This window comes from Acinonyx jubatus, chromosome X (assembly GCF_027475565.1).
Source record: "Acinonyx jubatus isolate Ajub_Pintada_27869175 chromosome X, VMU_Ajub_asm_v1.0, whole genome shotgun sequence".
In the NCBI taxonomy this organism is placed as follows: domain Eukaryota; kingdom Metazoa; phylum Chordata; class Mammalia; order Carnivora; family Felidae; genus Acinonyx; species Acinonyx jubatus.
In genome coordinates, this window is record NC_069389.1 from 85419241 (window position 1) to 85446188 (window position 26948).

At 40.1% G+C, this 26948-nt stretch overlaps 1 protein-coding gene across 8 annotated transcripts in view; it reads left to right on the forward strand.

Moving 5' to 3' along the window:
* MID2 (midline 2) overlaps window positions 1-22967 on the forward strand; it is a 128935-nt gene extending 105968 nt beyond the window's left edge. For 6 of the 8 annotated variants that reach the window (XM_027054971.2, XM_015081644.3, XM_053201521.1 and 3 more), the window contains exons 5-10: window positions 101-249; window positions 10942-11069; window positions 12175-12408; window positions 20026-20187; window positions 21609-21816; window positions 22445-22967. In XM_027054971.2, the coding sequence (XP_026910772.2) occupies window positions 101-249; window positions 10942-11069; window positions 12175-12408; window positions 20026-20187; window positions 21609-21816; window positions 22445-22847 (1284 nt within the window). In that variant the 3' untranslated portion in view covers window positions 22848-22967. The remainder of the gene's footprint in view (window positions 1-100; window positions 250-10941; window positions 11070-12174; window positions 12409-20025; window positions 20188-21608; window positions 21817-22444) is intronic. The other 2 variants (XM_027054973.2, XM_053201523.1) reach the window with 1 other exon arrangement.
* Window positions 22968-26948: the final 3981 nt, after the last annotated feature.

Genomic DNA, 26948 nt, shown 5'->3' on the forward strand with positions numbered 1-26948 from the left:
TTTTTAGAATCACCGCAGCAAATCTCCTTCGTGTTGTTTTATAGTTTTTAATTAAGCCCTGGATATTTAATCTCATTTTTCTTTGGCTCATTCCTTGAAGGTAATGAAGCTGAGAAAGTTGGCACAGCAGGTTGCTAATTGCCGCCAGTGTCTTGAACGGTCAACAGTCCTCATCAACCAAGCTGAACATATCCTGAAAGAAAATGACCAGGCACGGTTTCTCCAGTCTGCAAAAAATATCGCTGAGAGGTGAGTTCCTTCTCTTTTTACGTGCCTGCTCTTATGAACAGGGGGCAGCTTGAAGTCCCTTAATTCCGTTCAGGCATGTATGTATGTAGCAGCCACCACCAGATAGGTACGAAGCCTCAGTGGTTCATTGCCCTGTGGATTTCTGGCACCCTTTTCTCTGTGTAGCTCATCTGTTCCTCTAGTGTCCAGCCAGTCATGGCCCCTAGCTGTGCCCTAGCTCTTCGTGGCCCACTCCGTGCTAGAGATTTCTATGTTCATGTTAGCGTAGGGCCAGAGAAATATTTGGCCACAGAGATAGGTGTGTGCTCTTCCTAAATCTTTGTGTGGTTCTCATTGCTTTCATTTAGTTATCCATCACACAGATCCTTTAGAGCAGTAATTCTTAGGCTTTTATTTTAATCAATGGCTCCTTCGACAGAGTGATGAATGTCATGAGCCCTCTACCTGAGGAAAAAAATGCATAGTAGATATATACACACAGAATCTCACATACAATTTCAGAAAACTCATGAATCCTTAGCAGGCCATCTATACACCATTTGCAAAGAATCTGAAGATGAAAGTGAAACATTGCTCAGTACAATCACCAAGGCTTCGAGGGGCTGCAGGGGCTCATTAGGCAAATCTGACTTCCTTCTATCTCTCTCTCTCATTTACTGGAGACTTTGGCTCTGGGTTCACAGTATTCCTTTCTGTTGCTTCTGCCATCGTTCTGGGTGCCATTGGCGGCATCCACATCTAATGCCAGCTGACATTGGCAGCTGACCACATCTAATACTCTAGCCATCTAATATCCTGGCTCCTTGCCATCCCATCCTCCAGTGACCCTCACCTCTGCTCCCCTTCATCCACCTACTTCCATGGCTCACATGCTGAACCTCAACATCACTCAGAATAAACTAAAACATCCCACCTTCTAACTACAACCTCTATACTTACGGTTGTTTGTTTTTCTTCCAGTACATCCATTCTTCAACTTCATTGGGACCTCTAAGGCCTGACTCCTATCTACCAGCTACCTATTGTCTTCACTTCTTTCTTTGGCCTATTTAGGGTCTATGATTTCTCATTTCAGCTATTCACTCTCTTTTCTGTGTACCCAGTTCCCTTGCCCCACTGTCTTTTTATCCCACCAACCTGGTAAGACCCCCAACCATGAAGCAGCCCAGCTCTTCTCACCTTTTCCGTGCCTATGTTTGAGTTGCAGAACCCTGGGGGAGAAAACTCAATAATCAAAGAGGTTGGTACTGCTGCATCGCAAATTTATGGCTTCTAATCTCCCCTGGGCCCTCGGTACTGACCTGAAATCCTTCTGTGTTGCTTTGGTCAGCTTTCTTTTCTGCTTTGTCTCCATAATGGCCATTTCAAATTTTCTGTGTTCAACTCAAAGTTCCGACCCTGCCACCTTCCTGCTCATGCTCAGCAGATGACTTTACATCCTATTTTTATAGAGAGAGTGGTAGGTAAGAAATGACAAATTCCTCAGCTTCTCAAGCCAAGCTGGGGGGCATACCTACATCCATATCCATGAGTTCCCCCTCCCTTTTGATTATAATAGAAGACATGTGCTTTGTGCCACATGCTTCCTTTTTACCGTAGTTTCAATTTCTACCTTTCTCTAGTTGACTTCACATGGACTTTTAAAAATCCACTCATGTCTCTCCTATCTAAAACATTCCTCTACCTCCTACCTACTCTAGCCATTGCCTTATCTCTTTCTTTCCCTCATGACAAACTCCTTTTTTAATGTTTATTTTTGAGAGAGAGTGGGAGAGAGAGAGAGAGAGAGAGAGAGAGAGAGAGAGAGAGAGACACATCAGGTACACAAGACAGGGAGAGGCAGAGAGAGGGAAGGACAGAGGATATGAAGTGGGCTCTGCATTGATATCAATGAGCCTGATGTGGGGCTCAAACTCACAAACTGTGAGATCATGACCTGAGCCAAGGTTGGACACTCAACCGACTGAGCCACCCAGGTGCCCCCTTTATGGCAAAATTCTTGAAGGTATTTCCATTTCCTCACCTCTGATTTATGCTTCTTAAACATTTATTTATGTACTTATTTACTTTTTAATGTTTATTTTTAGGAGAGAGAGAGAGTGTGATCAGGGAAGGGGAAGATAGACAGGGAGACACAGAATCCGAAGCAGGCTCCAGGCTCCGAGCTGTCAGCACAGAGCCCAATGCGGGGCTCAAACCCACGAGCCGCGAGATCATGACCTGAGCCAAAGTTGGACGCTTAACCAACTGAGCCATCCAGGCGTCCCTCTTCTTAAAATTTAAAAGTTATTTATATTCAAGTAATACTTGCACATAGTTAAAAAGTCAAATATTACTAACATTCATATTGCAAAAAAATAACAATCTTCTCCTCACTCCCAATTTCTGCTCTCCAATAATAATATTGAACATTTACTTTGTGTTGGGCATTATTCTAAGGCCTTATAAGTATTAACTCATCTAATCCTTATAAAAACCTCATGAGATAAACACTATTATTATGCCCATTTTAGAAGTGAGAGAATGAGGCTCAGAGAGGTTATATGACTTGCCTAAAATCACCCAGCTAGTAAGGGATAGAGGCAGGATTCAAACCCAGGAAGTCTACACTTTTCCAACAAAGCCAAGCAATTTCAACTCTATTAGGTATTTCTTTTTTTTAAAGTTTATTTATTTTGAGAGAAAGAGAGAGAGAGCAAGCAGGGGAGGAGCAGAGAGTGAGGGAGAAAGAGAATCCCAAGCAGCCTTGGTGCTGCTAGCTCAGAGCTCGATGTGGGGCTCTATCTCATGAACCATGAGATCAAGACATGAGCCAAAATCAAGAGTCAGATGCTTAACCAACTGAGCCACCTAGGTGCCCTTCCATTAGGTATTTCTGTTGGCATTACCTTTACATTTCTAAATAGCATCATTATATTGCTATTTTCTTCAAATTTAGATATTAACAATTGACTTCTACAAATCTGGAAATTTTTCAGCCATCATTTCTTCAAGTATTTTTTTTATGCTGCCTTCTTCTCTTATGCAGATTCCAATTACATGTATATTAGGCTGCTTGAAGTAGTTATCAGCTCACTGATGTGTTGTTCATATTTTAGCCATTTTTTTCCTCTGTGTATTTCATTTATTTCTAATGATATGTCTTGGAATTCACTAACCTTTTCTTCTGTAATGCCTAATCTGCCATTTATCTCTCTAGTGTATTTTTCATCTCAGATATTATTGTTTTCATCTACAGAAGTTCGGTTTGGGTCTTTGTTTATCATCCATATCTCTACTTAACATATTTAGCCTTTCCTCTAGCTTTTGAACATATGGAACAACACTAATTCAAAAAGATATATGCACCCCTATGTTTATTGCATTATTTACAATAGCCAAGCTATAGAAGCAACATGACTGTCCATTGATAGATGAACAAATGAAGATGTGGTACACACACACACACACACACACACACACACACACACACACACGATGGAATATTACACAGCCATAGAAAGGATGAGATCTTGCCATTTGTGACAACATGGATGGACCTCGAGGGTTTAATGCTAAGTGAAATAATTCAGACTGAGAAAGACAAATACCATGTGATTTCACTCATATATGGAATCTAAAAAAAAACAAAACAAATGAATAAACAAACAAAAAGCAGAATGAAACCTATAAATATGGAGAACAAACTGATGGTTGCCAAGGGAAAGTGGGTGGGAGATGGACAAAATGAGTGAGGGGGAATAGGAGATACAGGCTTCCAGTTATGGAATGAATGAGTCATGAGAAGAAAAGGCACAGTATAGGGCATATAAGTCAAAGATATTGTAATAGGGTTGAATGGTGACAGATGGTAGCAACACTTGTGGTGAGCACAGCATAACGTATAGACTTGTCAAATCACTATGTTGTATACCTCAGACTAATGTAATGTTTTGTGTCAGCTGTACTCAAAATCATTAAATCAAAATCATTAAAATGAAAACATGGACAAAACATGGAATACAGTTATCATAACTGTTACAATATCTAGTTCTAACATCTGTGTCAGTTCTAGGTCAGTTTCAATTGATTGCTTTGTCTCCTCATTATGGGTTGTATTTTCTTCCTTCTTTTCATATCTGATAATTTTTGACTGGATGTCAGACATTATGAATTTTATTAGGTGCCATATATTATACTTCTATAAATATTCTTTTTTAATTTTTAAAAATCTTTTAATGTTTATTTTTGAGAGAGACAGAGACAGAGACTGAGCAGGGGAGGGGCAGAGACAGGGAGACACAGAATCTGAAGCAGGCTCCAGGCTCTGAACTGTCAGCACAGAGCCCAATGCGGGGCTCAAACCTACGAACTGTGAGATCATGACCTGAGCTGAAGTTGGATGCTTTACCGACCAAGCCACCCAGGCGCCCCTCTATAAATGTTCTTAAGCTTTGTTCTAGGACACAGTTAAGTCACTTGAAAATAGCTTGATCCCTTGGGTCTTGCTTTTAAGATTTGTTCATTGGAATCAGAGCAGTGTTTAGTCTAAGGGGAATTTTTCCACACTAGTGAGGCAAGATGTTTCTGAGTACTCTGGCGAGTGCACCATGCATCATGAGATTTTCCAGCCTGGCTATTGGGAACAGACACCATTCCTGGCCTGTTGTAAGCACCAAGGATTGTTCCCTTTCATCTTTTTTTTTTTTTTTTTTTTTTTTTTGGTGCTGTTTCCTTGGCCTTGGGCAGTTTCCTCATGTGCATGTGTCAATTAGTATTTAGTTGAATACTTAAAGGGGAACCTTCAGAAGGTCTCCAGAATTCTCTCTGTGCAGCATTCTCCTCTCTGGTACTCTGCCCTGTAAACTCCAGCTCACTTAGTCTCCCGAACTCTCTGTGTTCTTTTTTTTTAAATTTTTTTAACATTTATTTTCAAGAGAGAGAGACAGAGAAAGAGAGAGACAGAGAGACACACAGAATCCAAAGCAGGCTGTAGGCTCTGAGCTGTCAGCAGAGAGCCCAACACGGGGCTTGAACCAGTGAACCATGAGATCATGACCTAAGCCAAAGTTGGACACTTAACTGGCAGAGCCACACAGGCACCCCTCAGTGTTCTTAACTAGAGATTCCGTTAAGCTCTTCTGGATTTCCCCTTCATGTACCATTTTACCCTTTTAATATTGTTGGAACAATTTTTTTCCCATAGTTTTCTAAGAAAGAGTACATGGGATGTAAATTTTTGAGACCTTTTTGTTTCAAAAATATTTAAAATTTATTATCACATTTTATAGGCTGGAAATAAGTTTCCCTTATAATTTTGAAGCCATAGCTCTGTTGTATCCTAATTTCCAGTGTTGGGTTGAGAAGTTCACTGCTATTTTGATTCCTGACCTTTAAATATGATTTATATTTTAAAATATGAAGCTTTTAAGGTCTTATCTTTAACCCAGTTTTTCTGAAATTTCTCCAGGATATGCCTTGGTGTTGGTCTTTTATCCATCACTTTTGTTGGACATGAAATACTCTTTCCAATCTGAAGACTAGTGACTTTTCATTCTGGGAGATTTTCTTATATTATTCACTAATAATTTCCTCCCATTTATTTTCTCTCTTCTCTGTTTCTGGGACTCTAATTAGTCAGGTGTTGGACACTCTAGATTTTCTGCTTTAAAATATTTTCTATTTTTAAAAAATGTTAATTTATTTATTTGAGAGAGAGAGCTAGAGAGAGAGCGAGAGAGAGAGAGCGAGAGAGAGCGCACATGCATAAGTTGGGGAGGGGCAGAGAGAGTGGGAGACACAGAATTTGAAGCAGGCTCCAGGCTCCAAGCTATCAGCACAGAGCCTGATGTGGGGCTTGAATGCATAAACTGTGAGATCTTGACCTGAGCCAAAGTCAGACACTTAACCGACTGTGCCACCCAGGTGCCCCTTTTCTTTACTATTTTTTACAACATTGTCTTCTTGTTCTATTATCTAAGATGTTTCCTTAATTTTTCATCCAATTCTTCTATTAAAATTTTAACTTCAGGGGCGCCTGGGTGGCTCAGTCGGTTAAGCATCTGACTTTGGCTCAGGTCATGATCTTGAGGTTGCTGTTTGAGCCCCACGTCGGGCTCTGTGTAGACAGCTCAGAGCCTGGAGCTTGGTTTGGATTCTGTGTCTCTGTCTCTGCCCCTCCCCTGCTCATGCTTTGTTTCTCTCTCTGTCTCTCTTTCTCCCAAAAATAAACATAAAAAAATAAAATTTTAATTTCAGCCTTCCTATTTTCATTTATAAGTGCTCTTTCTTCATCTTCTTTTCTTTTCTTTCTTTCTTTCTTTCTTTCTTTCTTTCTTTCTTTCTTTCTTTCTTTCTTTCTTTCTTTCTTTCTTTCTTTCTTTCTTTCTTTCTTTCTTTCTTTCTTTCTTTCTTTTCATTCTGTCCTTGCTTGTGTTGCAAGCTTCTTGTTTATCTTCCTGGAGATATGAGTGAACATTTAAAAAGCTTCTTCTAAATTCTGCATTGTTTTGGTTTCCTCCAAGTGCCTTTTCTCTATTAGTTTGTTTCACTTTCTGACTTTCCCTAAATGTCTGATAATCTTTTACCTTCCTGTTTGAATTTAAGCACTAGAAGATGACTAGAAGATCCGAGGGGAGGGGAACAGTCTGTTGCTTGGTGAATTTCACTGTAGAATAATAAGGTGGCATGCCAGATTTTGACTGAGGGGACCCAAGTGTTAGGTCTGTAGGTGTTTTGTCTTCAGTGGGTCAGTTTTCCCTGGAAGGAATCCACCAATCTCCTGCTTCTGGTGGGAGATGAGGGAGGGGTCTAACTAAGCCTGGCTGCTATCATTCTAGGAGCCAAGCAGGGAAAGGTTGCTAGGGGTTTTAAGACTGCTTTTAGTACAGTGGAAAGTAAACCTCACATTTCCTGCCAGGATAAGGAAGGAGTAGTCTCTGATTCAGTGGATCCAGGGTCTAGCTGCTCTTCATACAAACTTCCAACTGTCTGTGGCACAACATCAGCTTGCTGCTGTTGGCTTCCTGACCCAGCTTTCTCTGGTCTGTTGTTGGGTACCACTCATCCATCCCTTTCTAGCTTCCCAACGTTTTATTGACAGTCTTTTACTTGCTGGCATGTCTTTTTCCATTCTCATTGTTTTTATGGGTTTATGACATTTTATTCTTTGACTGTCATCTCAGTGGTATTTCATGAGAGCCGAGATGAACATAAATTTAAACCACTGTATTTAATCATCCTCGCTCACCCTTCAATTCTCCGAAATATCTTCTGCCATTACCACACTATTGTAAGTGTTCTTTTCCAGGTCACCAAATGAATACCTTGCTGCTAAATATAATAGACATTCCTTTGTCTTCCCATACTGTTTCATCTTACTTAATCACGCAGTAGCACTTGTCCCTACTGATGATTTTTACTTAAATTTCTCTGCCCTTAGCTTCCATAAACACTCCTGGTTTCCTCCCTACCTATGCGGTTTCTTTTGCCTTTGTGAGCAGATCTCCTTTGACCTATTCCTTTAATGCTACTGTTCTTTATGATTCTTGTTTTAGGCCATTCTCTTCTCTCTTGAGAATTATCTGCCCAGCCTAAATATCTTCATCGATGGTTTCTCATAGGGTCTGAAATTCTTCCTCACCAATAATAATTATAATATATTAAGGACCAAGATTTCAGTTAAAGTCAAATTTTAGCTGGGAGAGTATTCCTTCTCCCTTACAAATGACACTTATTATATTGTCCTTAATGGAGGTCAGAGCCTTGAGAGACAGGTAACGTTGTTTTGCTTAAAGTATTAAACATAGAAACAAAACAGACACACACTTACATATACCCCAATGCCATTTTTACTCACCCTTCCAGCCACTGTTAATATTTGGGAGTATAGTATCCCAATATTTATATTTAATATGTATTTCACAAACATAAGGTCATGTTGTATATACTTCATTATACCCTACATTTGAAACTTAACAATATATCATGAACTTGTCCCTGTCATTGGATTTATTTATTTATTTATTCATTTATTCATTTATTTTGAGAGAGAGCATGCAAGTGAGGGAAAGGGCAGAGAGAGAGGGAGAGAGAGAATCCCAAGCAGGCTCTGCACCATCAGCGTGAAGCCTGATGCCAGGCTCAAACTCACAAACTGTGAGATCGTGACCTGAGCCGAAGTCAGACGCTCAACTGAGGCAGCCAGGTGTCCCCTTGTCATTGGATAGTATCATATAACCTGATTTTCAGTGACCTCATAGTATTTCATCTTTTGATGTGTAGTAACACATTACTTAGTTCAGTCCCCATGGTTAGACAATTAGGTTACATATAGTGTATTGCATGCCCTTAAACAGTTGCATCTTTGCATATACCTCAATTATTTCCTTAGTAAAAACTTTATGAAGTAAAACTGTGGTGTCAGAGAATATTTGCATTTTAAACTATTTGGGTATTTAATGCTAAATTGATCTTCAAAATTTGTTGTCAATTTCAGTCCTGGTAAAATATGGAGGCATTACCTAATATAGGCATAAAAAGCTCCTATATTGTCATTAGTTATAATCTTAAATGCTATCTCATTTTATCTTACATTTATTTGATTCCTCAAGTAGTTGGGCTTTTAAATATATTTGTTGGCTACTTATTTTCATGTTGTATGAATTGATTTTCTGTCTTATTTGTCTACACTCTTGTCACTACTTTCCTTTCTGATCACCTTAAAATTTGCTCTGCCTCCAATTTTGACCCCTTCCAGTCCATTACTGCAGCCAGAGTACTCTACTTGAAACATAAATTTGAGCATCACTCTGCCTAAAAAGGCTTCAGTGGCCCACATTGCTCTCCGGGTAAAGTGTAAAGTTTGTAACATGACCTACAAGGCTCTGCGTGACTTTGCTAATTCTCCAGCCTTCGGGCAAGAGAGAACACACACACATCCATGTAGTCTTTGCTTACCTAACTCCTACTCATCATGTAGGTCATTGCTTACCATAAACTTCCTCTGGGGAGAGTTCCCTTAGTGCCCAAGTCCTTGTCAGGTGGATCTTGTGTATGTTACACTCCCTTTGTAGCAGCACTTCTATTGCCTATTTAATGTCTTTCTCCTCTATGAACTGTGAACTTTGTGAAGGCAAGGACCACAGCTGTGTATCTCCAGTGCCTAGCACAGTGCCTGGAACATTAGTTGTGCTCAGTAAGTATTGCATGGATGGATGGATGGATGGATGGATGGATGGATGGAAGAAAGAAGATTGGGGAGGTCAGGAATAAATTTCATGAGCCAATTTTCTACCTTAACTCTTGCCCTAAAGAGGTTGTTTTCTTCTTACTCATCAAACCCTGGAAGAATAGCCTAAAGAGTGAGACTTTAAGATTATACTGGGTTAGCCTTTCATTTGTTTATGCTGGCCTGCAGTTTATTCCTAAAACATCTATTTCGCAAACAACCAAGAGCTATTGTTGGCAGAAGTATAGCAAGGTACACGTGCATGAGGATATATATTTGTTTAACTCCTCAACCCCTTACAACTAATTCATCATAAAAGTTTCCCCTCTGGTCTTTTTACATCCAGTGCCTCTTCCCTTCATTCTACCTGCGTATTGTTGCCAAGTTCATGTTTCTTTCCATTGTGTCATTTGCATGCTCAAGAATCTTCATTGGCTCCAATTCAGAAGGTCTGTCACAGAGCCTCAACATGTATGTTTTGGTCAAAACTCCCCCAAGATAATTATGATGTGTAGTCATGGTTAAGAATTGCTGAAGCACATAAAAATTTACCTTAATTTAAAAAAAATGGTCTAAATTGGTTCAGGGTATAAAGTTTAGAATCCGACGAACATGGATTAAGTTATATTTCTTTTTTTCTGACTTTTCCTGGTTGTGTGACCTTGGGCAAGTTACTTAACCTTTCTATGTGTCCTTTTCATGTACAAAATGGAAATAACATTTACTACACAGGATTATAGTAAGAAGTAAATTAATCAATGTATGTAAAGTACATGCATGGTCTCTTCTACCTACTAAATGCTCAATAAATGTTAGAAGCTGTGTTGCTGTTAATCATTCCACTATTCACTCAACAATTATTGATTTGCTATGTGTCCAATACTCTGTTATGAACTGTGGAAGATATAAGAGGTACAAAATACCTGCTCTTGAGATGCATCAAACTAGCTGGGGAGTTAAAGCCAGCATAGCATTATATAATAATAATAAATAATAATAAAATTAAACATAAATGTTATAAAAGATCAAATAATGTACAGTATTTAAGTGAAGGCTGTAATTCAGCCCCAGCATGCTGGCTTATTGATTAGCATAAAAAATAAAAAAATAGAGGGGGAGGCAAAAAAAAATCTCTCAAACTGCTCTTACCAAGCCTTCAGAGGTCTAGTTTTGATGCTGCCTGCCAGATGGAAAATGATGCAGAGGAGGAAAAATCCTGTATTTACTTCTCAAAATTAAGACAGGATGGGGGAGTGCATTTGAGGGGTGAACATATGTGAATAAATATGGTATAACCCTTAATTGGTTCCTGATGATTAAAATGTAAATGGTTCCCACTGGAAAAGCATAGATATGATATTTTTCACTTAATGAATCAAGCCCTACGAGTCCTTTATTTTCTTCTTGTTGAACCAGAAATCAAACACTGGATAAAGGTTGCACACCTATTTTGATGTATATTGATGTACTTTTCTCTTTTCCAGGGTCGCTATGGCAACAGCATCTTCTCAAGTTCTGATTCCAGACATCAATTTTAACGATGCCTTTGAAAACTTTGCTTTAGATTTTTCCAGAGAAAAGAAACTGCTGGAGGGGCTAGATTATTTAACAGGTGTGAAAATACTGTGGTTTCCTTCCTGTTTAAATGCTTTTCTTTTGGTGTTCTCTTACTTTAAGATAATCGGAAAAGAGCAATATTTATAATGAAAATGCTTTTATAAACTTTAAGACAATTCATGTATCTTTTTAGATAGAATAAACTTTAGTTCACGTAACAGAAAAGGAGATGATGTGTGAAATATTTCTGGGGGCACATGGGTATACCATTATACTTAGAGGTAAAGAAAAAGCAAGACGTTGCTGATGGATTTCTCCTTAAGAGCCTATCAGTAATATAATGTTGCTTGTTACTGAGGGAGTTAGAACTCAGGTGGCAATTATGGAATATTAAAGAATCTCCTGCATAGCGATAGGTACCATTCAAATGGTTTTAAGGAAATTTAGAAACTAGCAGATTAGGAAGAAAAATGTAAGAAATATCTGGCTTGCACACAATTCTAGGAAATGAGGGGTGCATCCAGACTATGAAAAATGCTGGATACCTTCAGGATTAATGAATGACCATTTCATGAGAAAAATATACACATACAATAGCCTTGCATTTGTCATTATTTTGGCTAATATATTAAAGTAACTGTCATTTACTGAACATCTCCTTTATGCCAGACACTGTATATTAATTTTATATTATAAATATGTACAACCAATCTATGAGGTAATTATCATACCTTATTTTACAGATGAAGCAACTCATATTAATTTGCACTTGGCTATACTGCCAACAGTCTATAATAAAACTTATTTGAAAATAAAAAGCAATAGGCCAAAGGTCATGCAGTAAGAAACCATTTGACCACTTTGCTCTAATATCTACATATGTGTTGGTACAGGCAGAGTAGACATCCGGGCAATCAGTTCAATACCTTAGGCTTATATCTTTGCCTAAAATGTCTCTGTCACTGAAGCAGAAGCGGTTTGAGGAAATTTGAAGTCTTAGCACTTGGCTTCAGGTTGTTCAGGATATGCTATCTAAAGCTTCTTATTAAGACAGCCTCCTCCCTATGAGGTGTAGAGTTGGGCAGCGAGGGTAACAATTGTTAAACTTGCAGAACGGAGAGTGTGCTTTCCTTTACCTTCTTTTCCACCTTTCCTTACAGCCCCAAACCCACCATCTATCCGAGAGGAACTCTGTACTGCCTCCCATGACACCATTACAGTCCACTGGATCTCGGATGATGAGTTCAGCATCAGCTCCTATGAGCTTCAGTACACCATATTCACTGGCCAGGCTAACTTCATCAGTAAGTCATGGTGTAGTTGGGGCCTGTGGCCAGAGATAAGGAAATGTAAGGAAGCAGTAAGCTGCTCAAGATTGGCCGGGGCGCCACGAGGCAAGTGTTTGTAAGACATGTTAGGTTGTTTAGCACAGTGTTTCGTAGACAGTGCAAACTCCCCCAGTGCATTGCAAAGACCTTATTGATGGGTGACAAGCAAGTTGTGTATTTCCTTGCTGGGCAGTCACTGGGGCCACTCCCATTTGTTTATGTAATCCTTAAGCCTTTCCTCAGTTACTTCATGTCACTCCACTCCCCCCAGTCAGAACACAGCTCAGAATTCATTCCTGGGTAGCTAAGCCACCATCATTGCTGATCCTCTGTGTGTGAACATCTCTCTCCTTGACTCTTCTTTCACTTCATTATCATGGTAAAATATGCTATGTTCAAAGACTACTACTTCCTTTAACGCACCTATTTGTATCGGCGACTATAGCGACAAGCCTCCTGCCTCTGTCACTGTACCCCTTGTCCCTTTCCTCCAAGAATTACACCAAATACAAAAATGTGTCAGCAGGCCGCAAGATGAAAGATGGTCAAAAAGCAGTCATTGGGCTCCCATTCTATGGTTTCTCCTCCTGATGAATTGGAGCAAGACATGGCAGAGTAGAAACCTGACGCATCGATTGCCAGACTGAAGGGGGCCAGCTGCAAGTTCCCCTCCATGTGCTGGGGAGAACTGGAAAGCAGAATTAAAACTGGATTCCAGGCTGGAACAGATTCCCACCCTAAGGTTGCATCCACACAGCTGCAAATTAGTATTTTCTTTGACCTCTGTGCTTGTGCTTCTGTGTCTGACTTCACAGGGAGAGGAGTTTTTCCAATGAAACCCTCCCAATAGGCTTCCCTTTTTGGTTGTGTGACAATTCTGGGCCACATGCTGGGGTGGGGAGATGAGAACACATTGGGGGTCAAATTTCTAAAAACACTTGCCTCGTGCAGCTCCAACCTAAGCCACTTGGCCTGGGTAGCTGTATTCCTAGGTATTTTTTCCAGGTGGTGGAGTCACAAACTCTAAGGCCTCCCTGACATGCTTTTCTGCACTTGTCTCTACTGCTCTGGAATGGCTTACAGCCAGCAACTGTGCTCCTCCTTCCTGAGATGGGGAGAGCGGTGGTCTCCTGGGAGTTGAGAAATAAGTCCAAGAAGTGACAAAGATCCAAAGGCTGTCCTCCTTATTTTCAAAGATATATCGTCCTCCATGAAGAAGAGCTTAATGGACAATTCTTAATAACAATAGGATCATAGCACCTTAGAATTGGAAGGAAACTTAGATGTCATTTAAGCTAATCTTCAATTTTACCAGTCACCCAGTAGATGATTGTCCTGTCTCTACTTGAACATGTCCAGTGATGAGTAGCTCACTTCTAACAAAATAACTCATTCAGTTGTTGTGCAGCTATAAATAATTGTTAAGTGCGTCCCTAGAAAAGGCCCAACTCTCCCTCCTAGTAACTAATGACAATGATAATGTGTATGTGCATTATGCTTTGTCATTTACAAACACTCCCACTTAGTCTTCATGAGTTCTTCCTTAACCATATGAAAGAGTTGATATTAATTCTGTTTTATAGATGAAGAAGCTGAGGTTCAAGATAAATGAGTTGCCCAAGGTCACAGAGCTACAAACTGATGGAGTCAAGATTTGAACCTGAGCCTGTCAGACTTTAATCTTAATGTTTTCTTGAATTAAACCTACAGCTACCAATTTGTCCTAGTCTTGCCCCTTTATGCCTCACTAGTAAACCTAATCCATCTCTCACATGACAGTTCTTCAGATCATTTTACGTAGCTCTCATATATGTCCCTTCTAAATTTTCTCTTTTCCAGGCTTAAATATCCTCAGGTCTTTGAATCGCTCCTCATGTGACCTGGTTTCAGACCCTTTACCATCACGGTATCCTTTTTAGGAATACACCCATGTTTGTCAGAGTGTTTTATACAACATGCTGTCAAAAAAGTGAAAACAGTACTCCAGAAGTGGTCTGACCACCACGGAGGTTAGCTGGATTATTTGTCTTATACATTAGCTGATGACCCCCGCCCCAAACCTTTTTATTCCAGTAGTCACATTGCCTGTGTTGACTCCTGAGCATGTAGTCAGCTGAAATCCCTAGGTATTTCAAAATCTTGTTCCTATACAGTTGATTGTATAAACTGAAATACAACACCTTGAGTACATCCCTATTACATTTTGTCTGGTTAGCTGTGACTCCACATTCGAACCTGCCAAAATCCTTTTAAATCCAGTTTCTGCCTTCCCAGCCTGCCTTCTATGTCTTCTTCCAATCATAAATAGAAAAATGGGATAGGGCAGGGACAAGTGCAGAGCCCTGAGCAAAATTTTGTCTGGCAATGGGCAGATAAGATGAAACAATTTTACTGGGAATACATATTCAGGAAGATTCAAGGTCTCAGTCCTACCTGTTGGTCTGGCCTGCCCCTGTTCTGCTGCTGTTGATTGAACTTGGACTCTGAGAGATGCTTTTCCCTTGAGGTTTTTCCACATTTTCTCTTTTCTTAGACCACTTTATTTACATGTAGTCAACATACAAAAAAGTTGTCCATCAACAGATCAATGGATAAAGAAAATGTGGTATATCCATACAATAAAATATAATTCAGCCTTTAAAAAGAAGGAGATTCTGCCATGTGTGACAACATGCGTGAACCCGGAGGGCATTGTGCTAAGTGAAATAAGCCAGACACAGAAGGACAAATACTACATGATACCATTTATATGAGGAATCTTAAAATAGTCCAACTCCACATTTTCTTTAACCAGAAATGTCTTCCTTGTTGGTTAGTATTTTGTCTGGAGATATAGTCCCCTTATTTTTTTTCAGCTTTCTCCCTTCATTTCTAATTATCTCCCCACCTCATCTAAGATTTGGGATGGTCACAAGCCAATGATGTTTCAGATGATGCTGTTAGCTGAATTCAAACAGATGTTTAGCTGACTGTATTCCCCATTACTGTATATCTTTTCTCCTTTTCAGTTTCGTGATTTGCATTATGAAAGCACTGGCTATACTCTGTCTGGCCAGGCAGTCTGTAACAAACTGCCACAAAGATAAAACTTCTATTTCCTCTCCTTTTCATTTCCATGCAAATGTTCTCCACTACACATTTACACTTGGCTTCATGGATTTCCATATTGTGGTCTTTCCCTTTGGAACAAGGTGTATATTTCCATTACCATAATTCAGTCATAAACCCCATCTCACCAAGTCTCGGTGATACCCAGAGAATCCTATATTTACCTTTTTAAAATGTAGAACTGGTTTTGAAATTACAGAAAAGTTGTAAGAGTAGCACAAAGAATGCCTGTAAACTCTTTACCCAGATTCATCCACTTGTCAACATCCACTTGTCAACATGTTATTTCATTTCCTTTATCATTTGCTAGCATTCCCTATCTCTCTCTATATATTTCTGAACCATTTGAGAGTAAATTGCATACATCATGACCTTTTACCCCTAAATTCTTCTGTGTAGGTTTTGTAAGAATAAGGAAACCCTTACCTAACCACAGTACAGTTATCAACTTTAAGAGATTTGATACAGTACTTTTCCTGATCCACTATTCATATTCCAATTTTGACAGTTGACCCAATAGTATCCTTTATAATGTGAAGAACCCAATATTGTCCTTTAGAGTCAAGGATCAGGTATTGCATTTAATGTCATATCTGTAGCCTCCTTTATTTTTTTTAATTTTATTAAAATTTTTTTAAAGTTTATTTTTGAGAGAGAGAGAGACAGAGCATGATTTGGGGAGGGGCAGAGAGGAGGGAGACAAGGATCCGAAGCAGGCTCCAGGCTCTGAGCTGTCAGCACGGAGCCCAATGCAGGATTCTAACTCATGAACCATGAGACCATGACCTGAGCCGAAGTCAGACATTTAACTGACTGAGCCGCCCAGGCTCCCCTAAATTTTATTTTTAAGTAATCTGTACACCCAACGTGGGGCTCAAACTCACAACCCTGAGACTTAGCACTCCACCATTTGAGCCAGCCACGCACCACTCTGTAGCCTCCTTTAATCTGGAACACTTAGTTTGTCAGTCTTTCTTTGTCTTTAACGACATTGACAGATTTTTTAAATGTCCTTTTATTTCTTTATTATACTATCCCTTATTTTGGGTTTCTCTGAAGTTTCCTCATGATTTATATTCAGACTATGAATTCATTGCTGGAATACCACATGGGACGGGTGTCCTCCTTAGGACATCACATCTCGAGGCACATCATGTCCACTTGCCCTTCGTTGGTGATGCTAATTTTGTTCAGCGAGTCAAAGGTGTTGCCTGATTTCTTCATCCTGTAGTTACTGCTTTTCCTTTTGCAACTAATGAGCAATCTGTGTGGTGATAACTTTGAAACAAGGAAACTGTCTTGCTTCCTCATCAAACCCATCTCACCCCCACTCCTGTTTTAGCACCAATCAAAACTCCTTGCCTGGTCCAGTCTTTGCTCTGATGATTACAAAATTATAATTTTCCAAAGGAGGATCCCCTCCCACTTTTACAAGTTGACCTTCTACATTCTACTGTAAGCCAAAGCCCCACCCTCTGTCTATTTATCTATTTATCAGTATGGCCTCATGAATTCTCTTTTCAATGGTTTATAATTCTTCACTGCCCTTGCTTATTTGGATGCTCAGGTTGTCCAGGTTTAGCCAGTAAGACTTTGAAGCTTACTCCTGGGTTCTTATATTCTGCCATAATTTTCTTGAATACTTCTTTACTTTCTAGCATAACAAAAGATTCTAAGGTCGTATTCATCTTATCCTGCCCCAGCCTTGAAATCAGCCATTTCTCTAAGGAAACTTGGTTCCTTTTAATTGGAGAATGTTATTATAGAATAAGATCTGGATACTAGAAATACACACATATGCCCATGCACATATGCATGTGCACACACATAATGTACATATGCATGTGCTTAACATATGTGCACATATGGATGCCCATATACACACACATATATAGAAATCATGAGTTCATACCAATGCCTCCAATTCCAGTCCATGTCCACACATTCTTTGTTGCCTTCCCCCATTTGATATTTTTACATTCCTACTTCCACAATGAGAACCTTGGCTCCCAACAACATCAACACATGTACTCATTTGCTTAATCCCATAATAGATCTAACAGTTCCAGAAGTGCTTTGTCCACGCCACTACAAAAACAAACAATAGTTCAGGATTTGTTTTCAGTTCTCCTCCTGCCCCCATCCTTTTGGTGTGGTTGTTTTTCATTTGAAATGCATTTGGGTTCATTTGCTTCAGTTTGCCTTCAGTTTTGGTCCCTGCTCTTCCCATTCATACTGATTTAATTTTAATTTTCTGAATTTGTGAAACAGCAGTGTGTTTCCAAAAGGGAAACCGATACAAGAAAAAAGTGTATTCAAAGGATTGTCATTCTTGGGTCACCTGGGTGGCTCAGTCGGTTGAGCATCTGACTTTGGCTCAGGGCATGATCTCACAGTCTCATGTTTCGTGAGTTCAAACCCTGTGTCAGGCTCTGTGCGGACAGCTCGGAGCCTGAAGCCTGCTTTGAGTTCTGTGTCTCACTCTCTTTCTGCCCCTCCCCTGCTTGCACTCTGTCTGTCTGTCTCTCTCAAAAATAAACATTAAAAAAAAAAGAAGTGTCATTTTCACCCCTATCTTTTTAATCCCCTGTCCTCCCCCATCCCTTGTAGCTAACCAACTACAATATTTTCTGGGTTTTCCTTCCTATTGTTATTGGTGTTTTGTAAACAAGCAGATATATGTATGCTCCCTTATTTGCCCTTCTTCCTTGGAAAAAAAGTGTTGTACTATACATGCATGCTCTTTTGCAATTTGTTTTTTTCAGTTAACAGTAAACCCTGGAAATCACTCCATATCAGTTAACAGAGTTCTTCTTCATTCTTTTTTTTAAGCTTATTTAATTAATTAATTTATTTATTCATTTAGATCAGGGGAGGGGCAGAGAGAGAGAGGGAGAGAAAGAATCCCAAGCAGGCTCCACGCTGTCATCATGGAGCCCAATGTGAGGCTCGATCTTACAAACCGTGAGATCATGACATGAGCTGAAATTAAGAGTCGGATGCTTAACTGACTGAGCCACCCAGGCACCCCACTCTTCAGTCTTTTTTCATAGCTACATAGTACTTAATTGTGGCATTTGTTTTTTGTTTTGTATTGTTAGAAGTATATCTGGAAGACCATTTATTTCCCTTTTTGTATTAAAGTCTAGTGTGCAGTTTATGATTCATATTGTGAATTGGTACATAGCTAACCAGGCCCTCAAACATTATTCCTGGCCCTTATCCTTATTGTCTTTTCCTGAGCATAACTGAGCGTCTTCACCAGTTATTCTTTTTCTAACATATGTGTTTTCCCTCATTCATGCTTCTTTTTCTAGTTTTATTTTAGACTTTTTCAACCATCCACCAAATTAATTATAAAACCCTCATGATCAGATCTCTTTCAAACCACTCATGATTACTTTTCATTTTCAACCTCACTAAATCCTTCACTAAGGCTGCATAGAAGTGACTACATTCGCTGTTCATTTTCCTTGCCCATTCCTGTCCATGCTTTGTTAGAATTGTGGTTAAAAAGCAATAAACTGATTGAAAGACAGGTAACAGAAGAGAGAAGCCTGGATAATTCACAAACCAGAACGTCAACCCCTCTTCTACTAACAGTTAGCCAAATACATGTTTTTAATTATGTGCATTTTTCTTGGTTTAAGTCAAAGTTTATGGTCTAAAGAGTTTCGAAAGCAGAAACCTAGATCTCTGAGCTTGGGAGGGAAGAAGGTTCCAGGCAACAATGTGTTCCTGGACCACCCAACTTCGAATGGATATTGGAACCAGGAAGGAGCAAAAGATGGGTAGTGCCAAGTGGGGAGATGGCAATTTTGCTTTGGTTATCATGCCATCTCCTTGGCTTCCCTATGATACCTCAGAGTCCAGTTAGATTGGGAAGTGAGGGTGAGGATGGGGAGGGTGAGATGAGCCATAAGCCCTGAAAGCTTCACTACCTTGCAGAGACCAAGGAACATTGCTGTCTACCCCATGATTTGTGACGTAGTGGAGAGAACACTGGCCTAGGGTTAAAGAAACCAGGGTTACACTCTCAGCACCATCACCATCTTTCTGTGGCCTTGGGCAAGTCACCTTCTCTCAATCTTAGCTACCCTTTGTAAAAGGACAGAAACATGGCATGTAGGTGTCCTTTTGGCTCTGAGATTCCATGTTCCTGCGCTGTGCACAGGACCGCTCCACCCATATGAGGCTAGACTCAGCTTTCAGGGGATTGGACCTTTGGCGTAAAGATCCAGAGACTCCATAAAAGTGGTGATTCGGTGATTTTTTTTTTTTTTTTTTTTTTTGTATAGTGGCCTTTCCTATATTATTGCGCAGAAAATTGAAGCAACCTAAACTTCGCTAGTGGTGACATTCAATTGCCTGGCATAAGCCTAGCTCCATGGGAGAAACAAAACAGAAGATATTTATCTCACTGTGCATCCTGGGACTCAAAAGAAAACAAAGTGAAATTAACCTTTCTTTGGTGGTGCGGGGTGGGGGGGGAGGCTTTTGATGAATTTTCAGTGTGCTTCTCATCCTATCTCTACTACCTGCCGGTTAATGTCCTTGTCTTTCCCCACCTTACAGGCCTGTATAATTCAGTGGATAGCTGGATGATTGTGCCCAACATTAAACAGAACCACTACACAGTGCATGGACTTCAGAGTGGGACGCGCTACATCTTCATTGTTAAAGCCATAAACCAAGCAGGCAGCCGGAACAGTGAACCTACCCGACTAAAAACAAATAGTACGTTATGGTGTTCCCAAAAGGAGAGATCCGTTTTCCCCTGCGTGCCAGGGAGTACATTTAGCCTGAGCAGGTACCCACAGCAGTGCCAGAGAGCAGAGGCACTGGGTAGAGGAGTTTACCATTTTAGTTGATGCTTTGGGCATGGGCTCCGTTGGTGCCCCTGGGGGATATGTGAGTACAAAGATATACACAAAGTATATGTAGTAGTAGCTGGTGTTTGAGGAGGATGTTAGTCAAGGCTTTTTCTCTGCACCCCATCCCATGCATGGGGAACAGTTGTGTCAAACGGTACTAATTTGCGATCATCTGGTAGAACCCTTCTGCAGAGAAGCCATACCTCTTAGGAATGCTTCTGGATGCAGGTGACTGAAAATCCAACTAACTTAGCTTAACACATAGTATTTTTTTTCTCTTTCTCACAGCAAGAAGTTGGAACGTAGGCAGTTCAGGACTAGTGCGGCAGCTCGTTCTGTGATGTCGTGAAAGATCCAAACTCCTTCTCCCTTTGTGTACTGGCTTATTGTCACATGATCACAGTATGGCCATTTCAGCCTCCAGATGTCTTATTTCCTTTTAAGAGAGGAAGAGGGGGAAGGGGTTGGTACACATGATGGCTATCCCTTTTACTGGGAAAACGGGCACATTGCAGAAGTGTCCCCAAGCTTGTCTGACTTCTGTTTCCCTCTGCTTCCACCTTGTTAGCCACCCCTAGCAGCAAGAGAGGCTAGGAGCTTGAATATTTAGCTTTTTTGGCCTCTATAGTGAAAGTGGGTCACAGAGAAAAAGTAGAGAATGGGTGTTGTGTTCGCCAGCAGTGTCAGCCGCAGACCCATGTTGTATAATACAGCTCTTGCCATATCCAGCAGTTGGCTCCTAGTAACTTGTTTTGTCATATGGTTATAAGGAATCCTCTGTCGCGAGTGATCCTACATGACAAATGTTTTCTCTGATTGTTGATGATGATGCAACAGTCACTCTGACAAAGTTACCTAATCATATGTTATTTACATCCCAATTGTAAGAGGGTAAAAAGATTGTCATTACTGAGTTGTTTTTGTTTTTTTGTTCTGCCAGCAACCACCTCATCAGTTCCCCTCACTTTGCCTCACCTCAAATGCTCCTTCCCCTAAAACCCACTCAAATCCCAAATCACCCACTGAAATAAAGCAGAGTAAAAAACACATTTGAGAACATGAGACCCTTTTAATTTGATAACATACGAAGTGGGGGGCAGCTTATTCTTATTTTATTGAAAAGGGTGGCTTCAGGCCTACTTCCTTAATATAATCCAAATAGCACCAACTTGCACTGGCCCACAAATGAGCATGATATCAAGAATCTCCTGGTAGTGATAGCCCTGAAGGACGAAGATGGAATTCTTAAGTATTTTCTTATGAATTTTTTTCTACTTTTTTCAGGCCAACCCTTTAAACTAGATCCCAAAATGACTCACAAGAAGTTGAAGATCTCCAATGATGGGTTGCAGATGGAGAAGGATGAAAGCTCTCTGAAGAAGAGCCATACCCCAGAGAGGTTTAGTGGCACAGGGTGCTATGGGGCAGCAGGAAATATATTCATTGACAGTGGCTGCCACTACTGGGAGGTGGTCATGGGTTCCTCAACATGGTGAGTGGATCCCACTTACAGTTTTTTTCTTCTCCTTTCTCCTTCTGTCAGGTTCCTAGGAGATTCAGTTCCATAGCACAAACATCGTACCAGTATGTCAAGGTTAAAAGGGATGTGATGAAAACCACTCCTAGAAAAATTGGCCAGCTTTAAACAAAAAAATCTTGGGAAATATACTGGAATCACAGCTGGAAATTACTACAGCATTCTAATTGCTGACTTTGTAAAGCTCTAGTGCTATCAACATTATGGATCTAAATGTAAACTGTTTAGTAAATGAAGAAGTTAAGGATACCTGCTTCTATGGGATATTCTTGTATATCCCATATGGTATCTAGCATAACTCAGATCATTTTTAAAAATTTTTTTTAGTGTTTATTTATTTTTGAGAGAGAGAGAGACAGAGCATGAGCAGGGGAGGAGCAGAGAGAGAGGGAGACACAGAATCCAAAGCAGGGTCCAGGATCTGAGCTGCCAGCACAGAGCCCGATGCGGGGCTCGAACCTACAAACTGTGAGATCATGACCTGAGCCGAAGTCGGACGCTTAACCGACTGAGCCACCCAGGCGCCCCTAACTCAGATCAAATAATGAATGTTTATTTCTTTCTCCTTTCCACTGTCTCACAGGTATGCAATTGGCATTGCCTACAAATCTGCTCCCAAGAATGAATGGATTGGCAAGAATGCCTCCTCATGGGTCTTCTCTCGATGCAATAGTAACTTCGTAGTGAGACATAACAACAAAGAAATGCTGGTGGATGTGCCCCCACAGTTGAAGCGTCTGGGTGTCCTTCTGGATTATGACAACAACATGCTGTCTTTCTATGACCCAGCTAACTCTCTCCATCTTCATACTTTTGATGTGACCTTCATTCTTCCAGTTTGTCCAACATTTACAATCTGGAACAAATCCCTAATGATCCTGTCTGGCTTGCCTGCCCCAGATTTTATTGATTACCCTGAGCGGCAGGAATGCAACTGTAGGCCTCAAGAATCCCCTTATGTTTCTGGGATGAAAGCTTGCCATTAAGTTTCAAGAGAGCATAGAATTCACTGGGTCTACAGTTCAGCGGTTCTTCCCCTCCTAAACCTCAGTTAGTGTCCAATATACAAGATAAAAAATAAAGTTCATCTGAAGCATCCAAAATAACTAGGTATTATAGATTTAATTTTTGTGCACTAAAGCTTGTATCTGAATTAATGTGTTGAGTTTCTCTGAGCAAATTTTCCAAGTAGTCTGGGGTCAAGCCATTGGAGGAGAAATCTAGAGAATACTTCTCATCACTGGAGAATTCAAATTACCTGATGATTTAGGAGTGTAAATGATACTGGAAGGAATTAGGATAATTCTAAGTAAATAATGTAGAAAGATGCTCTGAACGAGGGGCTAGCCAGCAGGAAAGGCGTGTGTGGGGTATCAGCCTCTCTAGTACTGGTCAATTTGGCCAAGTAGAATTTTGAAGGATCGGATGATCGCATATTATATGTAGTTTTTGATAAAAACCTACCATCAAGGATTTATTGTAAAGTAAAAACACAAATGTGTATATATAATATACATAAAATGAATAAATATGTATTATATATTCATTTTATAATTATATATACATAATAATTTTTTTATTTGCTCGTTTGAGTGAGAAATATACTGGAAGGGAAAAGAAATTATATCGTCCATTTTTGTCCCCTAAAGGGAACATCGAAATCAGGCAACAATTCCCCCCTCTCTCCGTTCATCCCTCCCATTCTCCTTCGTGTCACACACACATGCAATAATGACATAGATGGTGGGAAGAGCTCTAAACTGGAGTAGGAAAGATTGGGGGACAAGACTGCACATTAGCCACTAGTGCTGGATAGAAAATTGATCCAATACAAGCATTATGTGTAGTGCAGTTTCACTGAGGCTGCCTAATGGAAGAGGGTCATCTGAATTGTTAAAAATTCTTTACAGAATATCTCAAAGAAATATAGCTTTATTACTCTGAAGTACATACAGTTACTAGAATTAGGCTAAAAAAAGAGTTGCATAATAATGGATGTTCTTTAGGAACTTTATTTACTTAATCCGTGAGAATGGAGTGTTCTAGCTGCAACAACTATTTGCATATAAAGGCACTTGTATTTTCGGATAAAACACTTCCAAAGTGCTTCAGAATGCCGGCGAACAGTCTGTTTTCTTAAACAGGTTAAATAATCATTCCTCTTGCAATCTTGTTTACACTATCTATCTGCTTAGCCAACCCTTCATGGCAAATGCGGTTTGTCATCACTGTTGTTGAGGGGCATCAAGTTTATGGTCTGTGCTTTTGTCACTTCCACTGCGGAGATTGGGGATGTCAGAACCAGAGCTTTCTCCTTCCCAGGAGAAGAGTCTCCAGGCTTCAAGGAGTCTACTTCTTCGGAGCTGTGAAAAGACTACTTTTGTACAAAATGGTAGCTGTAACAAGCCACCAGATTGGAGCCTTGAAACAATGCCAAAACTTCTCCCTTCTTCCTTTCCACTATCTTGGTGGATGTTAATTCATTAATTCATTCAACAAACTACCACATGCTGGGTACCGCTCTGCTGCCGATATATTGATAAAACACAGTCCCTTGCTGTCAAATGCCTTACTATTCTGTAGGAGAGACAAATAATCTATATAACCCCCCTAAATAACAGCTTTGTATTGTTTTTTTCACCTAACATGGAAAGCAAGACTGATGCAAGTACAGATGGCAGGCTCAAACTTAGGCATCTGGTAGCAAAGTCCGCTTTTTTTGTTTTAAAAAACCGTATGTAATTTCTGCTGATTAGGAAATGAGCAACCTCAGTAAGATCCAGTAGTGCTGGGAAATAGCACTTTGGACTAAAATAATCCTAGTTCTTCTGCCATTTACTAGCGGTGGGACTAGGGTAAATTACTTCACTTCTCTGAGCCTCTGTTTCCTCTTCCGTAAAATAATACCTACCTCACAAGGCTGTTGCAAAGATTTTAAAAGATAGCACATGTAAACTGCCTAGCATAGCACCTGGCATTTGGTGAAGTGCACAAGGAATATTAACCTCCTCTTCCCAGCCCCAGCCCCATTACACTGTAGTGGTGCTTTACAATGTATGCCTTTCATCTCTAAGTTACTCTGGTCTCTCCTCTAGGGCTTATCCCCCAGTTTTTAAACACAAGTTATTCCCCACACCCCTTCCTAAAACCTCTCACTGGCTCCCATAGCATTCAGTAGAAGGTCCCATTTACATGGGGTTTGGCTTTTCAGGTCCCTGTTGGCTTTCCTAGCTTCACCTTTTGCCATTTCCCTCCTTACAGTCGTTACTCTGGACAAGGTCAATTACTCACGTGGGTTGTTCTCTGGGCCTGGAATGGAGACATTATTGACAGTTTTGATGCCCAGAGTAAACAGGAATTGTTCTTAAATTAAGGGAATAGTGTGAAGATGCTATAAATGCAGAGCACTCCACCTCCGCCTGGACCAATTTCCTCTACCTGATCCTCAGCTCTCCCAAGCTATTCATTTGGTTTTTTTTGTGCCCTTTAGGTTTTGGTGACCTGGGACAAAGCTTCAACTTCCCCCACCTTATTTTTGACCTTAGCCTAGACTACCTTTCCCCACCCTGACCCCTCTCAACCAAATTAACTCCTGACGCCCTTGCCTGGGGCATGTTCTCTTCTGAGCTTCTGTGGCACCTTTGAGTGTTCCTCCCTTCTCAGCAATAATCACACTGTATAGTGGTGTTTTTCAGTGTGGTCCTCAGGCCACCTGTTAGAGCCACCTTTGGTGTTTGTTAAAACAGTTTATTCCTAGACCCCACTCCTGATCTACTTAATTAGACTATTTGGGCACATAGGTGGAATTTGACATTTTCAACAAGTTCCCAGGTGATTCTGATGCACACAAAAGTCTAATGTATAATGATCATCTTCCCTACTAGACTGTGAATACCTTGAGGGCAGGGACTGTGTCTTTTGTTGTTGTATTTTTAATACTTGGCATGGTGTGTGGAACAGAGTAGCTGCCTAATGTTTATTGAATGAATGTATGAATGAACGAATGAATTATCAAAAGTTTCCCTGTTGTAGTCTGATATCCATACTGGTGTTTGTTATTTCCTGGGCAGAAAAGCTTGGTTACTTCTCCATTTGGGCTATATTGATATTATTTTGCAAATGCCCTGGGACTCATGCATATAAATGAGTGTTGTCTGCCTCAAAAGCCCTTTGGAAGTTAACTTGGGGAATTGTCTAGAGCATGTGGCACCATTCTTTGCAAAAACTTTTCAGTCTTTTTGAACTTCATTCTTTGAAGATGGATTTAAGTTTTGGTTATAGCCCCAAATCACTCAGAGGTTAGCCTACTGAATAATGTAGGAAATTAAACTGGGCTTGAGGTAAGCAATGAAGTTTCTGAGACAAATAACGGAAAGTGCTTTTCAAGAAACAACATGGTGGCAAAGTATTCAGTGGGGGTGTGGTGAGTCCCAGATACTTCAAGGCTGTCCTAGATAATGGCAATGCTAGGGACCATAAGAGAAGCCATTGACTACCTCTAGCTGAACCCAGTCGGACAAAGGAAATAGGACCTGTATTTAACATCTTCAAGGAAGGTGACTTCTTCAGTTTTCATTGTTGTTGCCCTACTCAACCTATTCTCCTACAATCCTTTCTGCTAGCAAATTATTCTTTCTGTCTGCAACTTATGCTTGTTTCCCCTTTTTATATTGTCTTACTGAAGAAAGCACAAAAATAATCAAAATAAAGTTAAACCTGTTTTAAGAATATGAAAGAAATTTTAATGCCACATTGGAGTTGTGACTACTTGTAAGGATTCCTGCATCTGTATGTGTTTTTATCATGTAATCACATTGTGTAACTTTGGATGCAGTGAAATTCAGATTTCAACAAAACCACTTATATGTTCTTTTCAGCTAAAAATACACTAGGTGAATTTTCTAAGCTTCCATGGTTTACATATTTATATATGACTACCTGGGTGGAGCAATCCATGGATGGACTTTTTGATTAGCTCAAATATTTGATACCCTTTCCTCTACAGAATAGAGAATGTGAGGCTGACAGATAAGAACCACTCCCATGCTTCTTTCAATTCCTGAAGCCAATTGCAGCCTCAGAGCCAT